Consider the following 12,907-nt stretch of genomic DNA (forward strand, 5'->3'; position numbering starts at 1 on the left):
CAATGGAAAGGGAAAAGGATGAAAAATAAAATAAAATAATCAAAAGACAATTATCCTGTTCGAAAGGTGTGATCCCTGCATATTCTGATGGGCTGAAACAATGCTATATTATTAAAGGTCCTGGTGGTTTCTTGCATGTGTCTACCAGGAAATCTTCAGACTTTTTTTCTTTTCTTGTATAAAGCTCATCCTGTTACAAAAAGACATCTCTGCTGCGTCCAAAACGACAGACATCATCCACTTCTAAAAGCAACCTGAGAGGTGTTGTCCAGGTAAGAATTATAAATTACTCTTAGCTTCTCATTAAACTCTTAAAGATGCAGAGAGTATGGCAGCTAGTGGCAACACTTCAATACATCCCTTTGTCTCAGAAATACAATGGAAAGCAATTGGAGACAGGACCTTCTTGGTCATGGCACTCCATGACGGTAGCTTCCCTCAGCCTTAGTCACTATCTGAGAAATTGAGTCTGAAATCCCCTGAATCAGAAGATAAAAGCTGGTGCCCTTCCACTGCAATGGCTGCCAACAGGTCACCCTTGCCCAAAACAGCAAGGCACAAACTCTGCCAAGTGGATCTTGCAAATGCTGGGAGTTAGCAAAATATCTCAGCATTTCTATTAAGATTCACCAGATGCCCTTCTTCTCCTGCCACCCAAGGCAGAAAAAACAGTGCAAAAAATCAGCTTTACTTATATTCTGGCAGCCATAAAGTGTGTGATCTATACAGAGTCACCAGCACATGAAGCATGGAAAAAAACTTGACATAAATCCAGTTACAAATGAAGGAGGACATCTGCTCTCTAGTGGCCAAAGGCACAATGGAGAGCCAACTTACAGCAGCGGAAAAAGCTTTCCTATCCAGGTACCTTAAGTAACAGAAGTGGGGCGAGGGCAAGTCGGAAGCTATTAATTACTATAACTAAAAGGATGCTCCTTAAAGCTTTTTCCTCCCCTTCAGACACCACTAAACTCAGCTGTAGTTAAGTAACAGCTTGGAGCACCGGGGGGTGAGAGGAGAGAAAACCCCAAACCATGTACATTTTTGTTGCAAGCTAAGCTGGTAATTGAATTTGCTGGCAGCACTTCCTCTGTGAGGCTCCAAACATCCTTCAAATAATAATAATGATAATAATAATAATAATGTAGTAACAACAATAATAATAAAATCACAGCTTTTAAGCAGATCTGTGGAAAACTGTATTGAAAATTTAACTAGTGAAATGGCCCTCCCTTCTGTTATAAAATAATAATAATAATAATAAAAAATGGAAAGAAGTCTCTTAAAGTTTATGACATTCCAAAGCTTTCAGTTTTGGGTTTATTTGGTGACATCTCTTCTGATGTTCCAGTATACTCTCACAATGGCTCTTTTCATGAAGGTACATAAAATCAAATATTATACTTGATTATTGACAATTCATATTCCCCTCCCCCAATATGTATGAGGGGCTGGGACCCAAAGACCCAACCCATATTTGCATTCCATAAACTACACAAGTCTGCTCTTTTCCAAGGCTGCAGAAAACCCTACAGAGGAAGGAGAGAAGGGGGACAACAGCAGATATCATTGTGACACAAAAGGAAGCTAAGGAAATCAGAATTAGCCTCACTGGGCCTTTATAGGCCCCTGAAGAAAGCCTTGGTGCTCTACAGTTTTTGCATTTTTATACTATGACATGCAGTCAAAACCTCTACTTTGCCCTCTGCTATATATACTACAGATAGTCTGAACTAGATTGACTCCCCCCTGTTAGAAACTTTACAGACTGACAGACGACAGACTACAGCTACGAAATTCTTACTCCCATCTTAAAATCCTTAACAAAGACTTTTTTAAAATCTAGAAGAGGGGCACAGCAGTGGCAACAACCTCATTAACCACCTGGGAAAACTGCCAGCTGAACCTCACGAGGGCCAATGTTTCCCAAAACAATAGGAAACACAAAGAAAGAGTTGGTGTATCCTTCCTTATCAGTGCACAGTGCTGAGCTTTGAGAGATGAAAACACATAGGATTTATGGGTCGGAAATGTAGGACCCAGATGTTGCTTCAGTTTAAAGCCTTCTTCCTTACCTTTCCATTCAGTGTCTTTCCAGCTCTGGTCAGGACTGAAACATTTCTAATTTGCAACACCAGATTTTAAGCATCAGCTCACAGCATCACATTTTAAGCATTAAATCACAAGTGTGCATGCTGTGCATAAGGTTGAATGATTATTGCAAGCCTATCAAACTCCATGACTTTTGTAGTTATAACCAAGTGAGATCCTCCTGGCCTTAAAATTACTCAACCATCACAAGAGTCTTGCGAAATAAGAGGAAAGGGAGGTTTTCTGTGCAAAGACATATAAACTGTTCAGCACAGCAAGAAAGATAACAACACTTATACTCACTATATCATTTGGAAGGCTCTGAAGATCATCAAAAGGTGTTTCCAGTGTGTTAGTGTCAACATTCAGTATGACCACATCTTCCAGGGCCATATTTCTAACTTTCTGAAAATAGAAAAGTTGGAAGCAAAGGAAAAGGTCACTATAAAACATGTCATCCTCTATGTAGCATCCAAGTGCTTTTTCCAACAGCTGGGACAAAAACAGATTCTGTCCAAAGTTTCTTAGTGCTGCTAGGATTCATAACACAACTTCCCAAACGCTAAAAAACTTTTGTATTTGAAAAGGGGATTCATTGTTTTATGAACAGAGCAGCGGCCTTTTGAAAAATGGAAAAGACCCCCTCCAACTTCAAGGCCCTCAAAGGTCACTTGGTTGCTGTATATCTGATAGACCCAAACAGAGCTTAGGAGACTTGCTTCTTTGGGGAGCCAGGAAGCAGCAGAGCAACTGACTGCCTCCTTCATTCATTAGAAACTTCAGCAAAAGAAGAAGAAGAAAAATCTCAGTTACACCCAGAGGACTCTTGAAAGGCACAACCGAAAGGCCTTCGAGTAACAGCTTAACTGAAGCCAGAAGTTTGGTCTTCAGGGCTTAGTGGGCTGGACAGAAGCCTCTTTTCTATCCTGGCAGCAGGAGCTGACCTGGCTTGGTCTCAAAGGATCAGCTGAAAAGGAAGAGGACCGAGACAACATTTCAGCTGCTGAGGAACCTGTGGATGAAATGCCCCTCCGATTGCTCATAACAGGATGCCCAAAACGATATTTGTGGATTTCTGCATGGAGGCAATGTACAACATGAGCCAACAGGAAAACTCTCCTGTGCAAGAAACGCACAAGAACACAACCTTTGTTTTAGGAGAACATATTGGCAGATCTTGTCCAGACTACATTCACCTGTCTTCTGTACTACTGCCCTTCCTGGCACCCCAAATCTGTCCCCTGCTAGGTTGTTCCCTCTCACCAGTTCCCCCATTTTTGCTCTCCTTCTGCTATAGTACACAAGACTTAAGGCAACATGCCACTGGGGAACAATAGGCTGTACAGCTGAGTTGACGTGAGGAATCTGCCAAAGAGTACATAAATAAAATAAAATAAAATGAAATGAAATAAGCCAACCCCATCATGTATTTCGGTTACTTGGGCTAACATCCCCACCTGCCTTTTAATCTAACTGCTTTTTTATTATTATTCAGGAGGAGAAGAATGTCAGGAAAGCACACTTTAACAAGTGCTTTGAATCCAAAGTTTATGGCCCCACATAAAACTGTGGAATACAACAGACTTTACCAACTGAAAGTAGTGTCTCCTGGAGCGGGCGGGGGGGAGATCCCCACACTTGAAAATGTAGAAGCAGCACCTTCTCCGCTTCTTGAGCAAACTGCAGCAGGGGGTCTTAAATGTTGTGCCTGTAAACAATCAGCAGGTGCTGCATGCTTCGGCGTTCAACAGAAGCAGCCCCACAATTTCTCCTTCGGTAAAACTCTGTGCGATTTCACACTCAGGTTGAGCCTCACAAAAACTCAAAGGGGTGACTTTGTACTGCAGAGCACAAACTGCAAGAACTTACATGATCAAGGCATAAGACACGAAGTATGGAGTCCTTCTTCCCTGTACTCAAAAATTCCACAAATCATCCTAAGCAAATGTAACTGTCAAAGCAGAGGAACAATTATTTCCACCATTCTGGCTTTTGCAACTCCTGCTCCCACTTCCACAAGAATGAAATTGTTGCTATAATGGCATATCTGATCTGAGTCTAATCTTATTTAATGTCCGCTGTTATCATCAGCTTTAAAAGTTAAGGAATGACCTCACAGAGTCAAGTAAAAACATTGCCTAATGGCAAAAGCAAAAGCAGTTGACACAGCATCGTTTATTGGGACTTGTATGAAATCCAGATTTGTTACATGTGCTCTGATAACACAATAGACCTCACACTACAGTGTAAGGATTAGCATCATGACTGGGAAAAGCTATTCCTAAACCTCCAAGGCAGCCCTTGCTGAAGTAAAAGCATGGCTTCTGTGAGCACACTTCATTTCCTTATTGAATGTAAATAAATATGCTTTTTGGCAAATGTTAATTCAGGTATCGTTTTGCCATTTCACTCGTTGTTGTCCTCACCATTGCTGTCGCCATCATCATCACTGCACACCTTTAACCCACCCTCTTTAATACAAATTGGCACCCACCAATTTGACTGAAAATCCCCTGCCCTCTTTAGCAAGAGCAAGCATAGACAGCACTGTAAAGAATACAGGGGACAAGTACAGAGAAAGTTTCCCAGCTATTATGCAGCTCTATCGGACTCCTTGGCAACTGGACGCTTGGTCCAAAAGCCCATTTGTATTTCCACAGTCGGCACAATTGCCCTAAAATTTTAAGGTTTGGAGCCTTACTTAAATAGAAACCACTGGCATCCACAGGCCAATGTTATCTCAATCTGGTGGCTGGAGTAGTGTTAGTGGTTGTAGGAAGGAGAGGATATCTCATTTTATTATCTGGTGGCCTGACAGAGCACTGGAGAGGTCTTAATGAAAATCACCATCAGATTTACAATCTGAAATAGCAACTCCACAGACTGATATGGTTAAGCTCCAAGTGCTCTTTGACCTCTGAACCCTTTGATCCACGCCCAGCAGGTGGCCTCTGACCCCCTCCTGCGCTTCTTTCCCCTCTTCCGCCAGTCAGCTAACCTTGATGTACAAAAGCCCCCCTGATCCTACACAGGTGATGCCCCAAATCCACAGTCCTTATCGCTGGCAGCTGCCCTTTGCCAGCAGAGCACCAAAGGCCTCCAAGGCAAGAGTGGGAAAGGTGGCGGCAGGAGGGACTCCTTCCGCTGCTGAAAGCCTCCTTTTTTAAAAAGTGCTCGCTATCATTCGCTGAGTCTTCCGCATTACAATAAATCAACAGAGTTACATCTCACTACATCTCTAAAAGAACCTTTATTTACTCTATTTTCAAATCAATTTATCTACCCATGGCCATCTCTAAGACCACACCTATGTTTCATGAGACTCAGACAGAATCATCCAGACTTAATTCCAGCTGTTCTTCAAGCAATATGATGTCAAGTCAGGTTCTCCATCAGGTCCATGAAAGGCCTGAAGGCAAATGAGATACAACCATCTCTAAAGCTTAATGGGGGTAATCTTAGGGAACCACACGGGAGCCCTATGAGCCCCTTCAAGGAAGGAGGAGATAAAAAATATATAACAATTTCATTAAAAATGGCTGCTATGCAAACACTTCGCTTGTTGCAGCCAAGAAAGGATGCTGTGCCGGCGATGTTGGGTATTGCTCCAATACCAACACCATGAATTTTAAAAGTTTCCATTTCAGCCCACAAAAACTGCAAGCAGGCAGCTCCAGTGTGCGCTGATTGTCTTATCTACTGGCTATTTATCAGTGCTAAACACTTATTTTCCCCTAATATGAATTCAATTAGTGGGAATGGTGTTCCATTATTCATGTAAGAGAACTCAGCCTTGCTTATATACTGGCTTATATACTTTCCTCTTCCTTTGAAGTTGCTTTACGGATAGCTAAATAGGAGTCTTATAGAGAATGACTGACTAGGTGATGATAGAAATCCTGGAAAATAAGGAGTTCTGCAAAGCTCCATAGATTCTGCTCCAGGAGGGAAAGGGGGGGCTGTAAATCAGAAACAGGCCCTCAGACTAAAAACAGAGATTACTTTATCTCACCGGAGAGTGTTTCAGTCACAGCAAATTACACGTAACAACCTATGGATATGTTTGATATTTTAACCCTCAAATATATTCTGTCTATTTGCATTACCAGGCTAACTGCTACTTCTCTTATGGTCCCAAACATTTTTTAAACAACTACACTCAATGTACCCATTTCCAACACGGACTGGGAAATACTGGGAACGAGCAAAGAGTCCACAACAAAGTGAGGCAAGCAATTCTTCTTTGGAGAGGAAATGGGGGCGGACTGGAGCAAGAGACTTCAATGAGCAGCGCTAGAGAGGAAACACAGCCAGAAACAAGAACTTAACTGTGGGCTAGAGAAAGAACCAGGGTTTTAAATTTAGGAGAGACAGATATCAGAGTGGTTTAAAAACTGTCAACAGCATGGAGGGAATCAAGATAGGAGATCTATTTCACCGCAGGAAAATATCTGAGTAAACGGAGGGAACGGACTAGAGCTTTGGAAAGACCAAGTTCAGATCCGCACTTGGGTGATCTCAAGCCAGACATTCCCTCTCAGACTAAGAGAGAGGCAATGGTTAACCTCCTCTGAATAAATCTTGCCAAGAAAATCCTATGACAGGATTGCCACAAGTTGGAATTAACTTAAACCCACATAATAACTGTACATACATACAGACACACAAACCTGTGTGTGTATGATGAGGGCAAATTTCAGGGTAAGAGCACTGCCTTGAAAAGTATATGTATATGTGCATACTTTTCAAGGTGGTGTTCTTGCGTGAGATTCCCTGAGACAAAGAATAGAGGCCCCTGTTCAGAAGCCGTTTTTCTCTCTCTAGTCTCAGGCCTCACAAATGGTGCAAACAAGTGGAGGGCACCAATTTCCACTTTGTCTTGCTGGTGAGCTTTTTGGGGGGAAATCTTCCTGGACACAGTTTGTGACAAATGGAACCTGGTCTTTCCTTGGAACAGCTGTTTAAACGTAGGGTTCAAATGCAAGAGGAACTATCACATGGTTGTAGTTCCCTTTTTCTTATGAGAGCAGGATCTGACAGCCCCAGACTTAAGGAAAAATAAGGAGTAACCTGGGAAGACCATGAACACTCCCCTGAATCCTATGAAGGAAGGACAGGATAGCACCAAAATTGTCAAAATGGAGATATCTTAGCAAAACATTCATCCAAAGCAGCAAAGTCTGGGGAGGTTTAAAGAAGCACGTTGCACTTAGCTCCAGCACTTGGGCAATGCAACGTTTTGAGCCAGTTATAAACTAAGTGAAGGGTAGGACTGCTGGCATTCAATACAGACACAAGGAACAGGCACAACGGCAGCTCTGGCTCTCTAGGTCTACTACAGCAGCCTATCTACTTAAGACAATGTGCTCAAGCCCTACACAGTGGAGTTAGAGAAGCAGATGGCTAACAACTCTTGGCTAAAACATGGGGGTGAGGGGACTACATGCTAAAAGGAAATGCAGCTTTTACCAGCATTTGTAAAGACTCACAAACGCAGCCTGGGAGAGGCGATTTCCATCACTGAAAATGGGGAAGGAAAAGAATCACAAATGAGGACTATGACCGGCAAGATCAGGGGGCATGGGACGGGGGAAGTTGTGGAGCTGGTATAGTACTCTCTGCTTTTAATTCATCCCTGCTGAATAGAAAAAGGGCATTTAAGTAAGCCTCCATAGCACCATACCATTAATGTTAAGAACAGAAAGAGTGGCCCCTTTCCCAACCTGTCGTGCCTTGTGATTATTATTTTTCTTGCATCCTAGGTAAAACCCAAACTTTTTAATGGCTTAAAGAGTGACTTTTTAAGCAAGTAATAAAAACTATTATTTCAGCATGCACTTTTAACAAAAATAATGTTCTTCTGATTTTTTCTGCCCTTCTGTTTCTAATGCATTATTTATTTATTTATTGTTTAATCATATATTACACCTTGTTATTTCACATGTTTATTCTTAAGAGCATTGTAAGCCACTTTGGGAGGGCATTGTGCTATCAAGTCTATTTTAATATAAATGAAGAACTGAAATGATAAGCATTGGAGACAAGACTGGACTCCTTCAGCCTGGAGGTGAGGACAACCATTTTTACAATGACATATCAATGAAGTGTTCGTATTTATTTAGTAGTTGTGCCATTCATGGCAGCAGAGTATAACAACAATGCATTATACCCACATTTAAACAGACCCAAACTGAATGTTCTTTGCACAGGGCATGAGGCCTGGTTCATAGAATCATAGAGTTGGAAGAGACCACAAGGGTCATCCAGTCCAACCCCATTCTGCCATGCAGGAAATCCAAATCAAAGCATCCCCAACAGATGGCCATCCAGCCTCTGCTTAAAGACCTCCAAGGAAGGAGACTCCACTACACTCTGAGGAAGGAGTGTGTTCCACTGTCGGACAGCCCTTACTGTCAGGAAGTTCCTCCTGATGTTGAGGTGGAATCTCTTTTCCTGGAGCTTGCATCCATTGTTCCGGGTTCTGTTCTCCAGAGCAGCAGAAAACAAGCTTGTTCCCTCCTCAATATGACATCCCTTCTAATAATTAAACAGGGCTTTCATATCGCCTCTTAACCTTCTCTTCTCCAGGCTAAACATCCCCAGCTCCCTAAGTCATTCCTCATAGGACATGGTTTCCAGACCCTTCACCATTTTAGTTGCCTTCCTCTGGACATGCTCCACTTTCTCAACATCCTTTTTGAATTGTGGTGCCCAGAACTGGACACAGTATTCCAGGTGAGGCCTGACCAGAGCAGAATAGAGTGGCACTATTACTTCTCTTAATCTAGACACTATACTTTTATTGATGCAGCCTAAAATTGCATTGGCCTTTTTAGCTGCCACATCGCACTGTTGACTCATGTTCAACTTGTGGTCTACTTGGACTCCTAGATCCCTTTCACATGTAGTTTCAGGTGTCCTCCATAATCCTGTATCTGTGCATTTCATTTTTCCGCCCTAAGTGCAGTACCTTACATTTCTCCGTGTTGAATTTCATTTTGTCAGCTTTGGCCCAGCTTTCAAGTCTATTCAGGTCATTTTGAATTTTGATCCTGTCCTCTGAGGTATTAGCTATTCCTCCCAATTTGGTGTCATCTGAAAATTTGATAAGTATGCTCCCAATTCTGGTTAATGATTAAACTGCAACATTAACACTTTCCCAAGGAAAGGTGATCTTCATGGTTTGCAAAACACATACAAGTCATTCAGGAAAACGAATTCCACTCTGATCTTCCCAGTGACTCTCTTGCAACTGGGTTATGAGAACCCAGCCCACAGCCCAAGAAATCGAGGGTACCCACACAGAAGGAACTTACCTCCATCAGACTTAAATGTATTCCTATGAGGTAGGGCATTGGAGCACTGCAACAAAACAGAAAGAGTTGGATTAATCTGAGGGAGGAGGGAATCAGAAAAACATTTAAGATTGTCACAGCAAGAAATTTAAGGAACATGGGAATCCAGCAACAGTGACCTGATCTAGGAGAGGACAAAGTCAGCTTTCTGCAAGAGGCACCCGATCATCAGAGCTTACTATAGACATCAACTTAAAATGGGCCCACATTCATCAAAGGCTTCAGGAATCAATGACTTGGAAGGATAAAGAAACTCAACAGATTGTGCATTGGCAAGACATCAGCCAAAGCTGGATAGATCCCAGGTGCCTGGTCATCTGCCCTCTGGGAACCCTGTGAAGCTGGCACTTTGGAACCAAAAATAGTCTTTCTTAATAGACTATGAACACATCTTTTAGGCTGAAGGAAGCCTCTGGTCTACCAAGCCCTGAAATATGTATTCTGATAGGATGAGGCAACTCTTTCTCACCTAGGTCCTCCTTTTCTAAACTGCTACTGTCCTTTGGTTGCTGTGTGCCTCCAAGTCATTTTTGACTTACGGTGACCCTAAGGCAAACCTCTCGTGGGGTTTTCTCAGCAATTTTCTTCAGAGGTGTTTTGCCATGGCCATCCTCTGAGGCTGAGAGAGTGTGATTTGTCCAAGGTCACCCAGTGGGTTTTTATGCTCAAGCGGGGAATTGATCTCCAGGGTCATAGTCCAACACTCAAACAGTGCATACACACAACACAAAGCACAACACAAACAGTGTTCCAAACAAGTAGGATGCAGATACAATCCAGATGCAGCATCATCTAAAATTTGAGTTGATTTTCTCTAAACCATTGCTTTAAGTTTGATTTTTTTTTTATTTATTTATTTTTTTGCACAGGAACCACAGCTTTCCACTTCTCTCATCTACTCCATGTACTGCAAGCAACTTATAACAAAGGAAGCCATGAACACAAGAGCAGCAGAGCATATCCCAGGTGGAAGATCTCCAGTTCTTGTGGAAATGGCAGCACTCCTGTGTCAGGACCCATTCAGGATATGCTTGCAGGGATGCTTCCAGTGTAGCAAAACGGAGAGATCATAATCTATCCAAAGACTCATATACATGAAGGAAGAGGGGAGGAGAATCACTACATCAGTACAGAGATGGGATTTCTCGTTTGGAAACAGCTGCACAGACAGGGATGATTTGTGTGCAGCATCCTAGGCTAGTCTCCTCTTGACCGGGTCTCATGAAATGGGAGCTTGGCCTAGTCATCTTTGGCAGCATCTTTTTTTTGTAAGCCACTGTCAAAATTTATGGAGCACTGCATGAAAGAAAGGAGCTGTCTCTGAAGCTTTCTCCCCCCCAGTTTTCTTTGTAATGCCCTGAAGTGCACATTGAGTCACTAAGACAGCAGGCTGAGCAAGGCAAACAAGCAGCCACCCACCGCCAAAACGACACAGCATCCCTTTCACACCCTAGGATATTTTTGTTTGCCTTTTCCCCCTTAATGTTTTAATGATCAGAACAAGACAGCACCTCTAAATGTGCTGCATTCGGAGGGTACAACCACGCCAGGCCATTCTGCGCTCAAAGCTGTAAGCCATTTATTTAGCTAGAAACACCCCCCACATACACACACACACACAAACCCACCGGGCTTCCCTGGGCAAGCGTCTGGCTAGGCTGCCAGCCCTCCTCCAGAAGCATCCGCGGAGCCGAATGTGTTCCTAATTAAGGAGATTCGGCAACACGACAGCTTCAATGTCAAGAATACAAAGTCTAAAACTCGGCAGGAAGTCTTAAGGCTGCAAATGTCTCATCTCGGAAACCTCAGCAAGCATAATGAAAAAGAGCAGGAAGAGTTCACCCTTCCATAAAAGTGGGCCTGGGCGATGGCGTCCAGAAAAACAGCCTGTCACAAGGAGGCAGAGGGGGAGGCAGAGCCGTAAAACTTAATTAACTGCTTTGGGTTGATCTGTCAGTCTTCCTCAATTAATCAAGCAACGCAAGGGGGGCACAAAATATTTAACAGGGATGTCAGAATCAAAAGCACCTAGGATATTGGGGGGGGGAACGGGACCCCACAAGGGCCAAGAGAGAGAAGGGAAGAACTGAAGCGCAAAGGAGAGAGTTTCAGTGCAATAACTGGACGCTTCCCACCTTGGGATCCACTGCACATTCTCACATACATATCCACCCACAATGACAGCAGCCTCAAGAGGTGACTTGTAGCATAAATGAAGCATCACAGATCGAAAGCCACAGCTGTTTCCAAACAGAGGATGTTCACAAACTCAGTGGTGAGTAAACAAGGCATGAAAAATGAAGTAGTGTATGAGAAGACTAGGCAGGTTTTGCAGGGGAAGACATTCTTAGATTCAAAAGGCATTCCCTGCAGAATGTCCTGCCTGCGACAGGGACCTAGGTATTAATCACCTCCTTCTCTCTTTGCAAAGAGACATCCAACAGCCACGTGGCACCTAAAAAATGTACTCATCTGGTATGGCATGAGCTTTTGTGGACTTGAGTCCATGAATACCTATGCCATAGTAGACGAATTTATCTTTAATGTGCTGCATGCCAATTTATAATTTCATCATCAATGTGCCACCTGACTCTTCACAAGGGCCTAGCCATGCAAAGTAAATAATAAATGATTGGGATTTTTAAGCTAACCTTTAATTAACTAAAGGCTTCACTTTTGGGGACTTGTTGCTAAGTGCAGAGTACCGCTACTGAATCTGATGGTGTTGTGCTGTTTGCCTTCAAGTTGTTTCCAACTTATGGTGATCCTAAGGCAAACCTTACATGAGGTTTTCTTGGGAAGGCTTGATCAGAGGAGATTTGCCATTGCCTTCCCTTGAGTCTGAGTGTGACCTGCCCAGTGGGTTTCCACAGCTGGGTTGGGATTCAAACTCTGTCTTAGTCAAATGCTCAAACCATATTGGTTCATTGATACACCAATGGTCTAACCCAGGCCTCTCCTTATGATGGACCATGGGGTGGCAGAGAGGAACCCAGGGCCTGTCACTCTGGGCTTGATGTTGTTTAGACCCTCAGCTACAAGTCACATCATGCAAACGTGTGATGCTCCCGCACTTTCAGCTTCTTGTAGGCAGAGATGACCTGAAACTGCCAGGCGCTTCAGCAGCAACCAAAACCTAATCATGGCTAAGTGTTAAAAAGCACATTTTTTTCTCCTCAAACACACAACACAAACAGCGTGTAAGCAAAAACACTGCTTGTGCCTTTGGAAATGGAGAAGGAGGCGATTAATACCTTGTATTCTGCCACCTCCCAATGCGAAGACTGTAATGAGAGAATGCTGATTAAGTGTTGAAGAACCCAAGGAGCCAGCAAACATGAATATGGATACTGTGGACTTAATAGCAACATATTGCCCCATTCATTACAGACCGCATTTTTACAATTAGTTTAATTCTTCTCCTTGGGCTAACTAGAGGCCTCCTTAACTATTCTCCCTAG

At 43.0% G+C, this 12,907-nt stretch overlaps 1 protein-coding gene across 7 annotated transcripts in view; it reads right to left on the bottom strand.

Moving 5' to 3' along the window:
- Nucleotides 1-12,907, bottom strand: part of DENND1A (DENN domain containing 1A) — a 176,318-nt gene that overhangs the window by 52,289 nt on the left and 111,122 nt on the right. For all 7 annotated transcript variants that reach the window (XM_089534724.1, XM_089534725.1, XM_089534722.1 and 4 more), the window contains 2 exons: nucleotides 9,408-9,453; nucleotides 2,395-2,496 (listed from right to left, as the gene is read on the bottom strand). In XM_089534724.1, coding sequence (XP_089390850.1) covers nucleotides 2,395-2,496; nucleotides 9,408-9,453 — 148 coding nt within the window. The remainder of the gene's footprint in view (nucleotides 1-2,394; nucleotides 2,497-9,407; nucleotides 9,454-12,907) is intronic.

This window comes from Sceloporus occidentalis, unplaced genomic scaffold (genome assembly GCF_023333645.1).
Source record: "Sceloporus occidentalis isolate IW3139 unplaced genomic scaffold, rSceOcc1.0.p SCAF_8, whole genome shotgun sequence".
In the NCBI taxonomy this organism is placed as follows: Eukaryota; Metazoa; Chordata; class Lepidosauria; order Squamata; family Phrynosomatidae; genus Sceloporus; species Sceloporus occidentalis.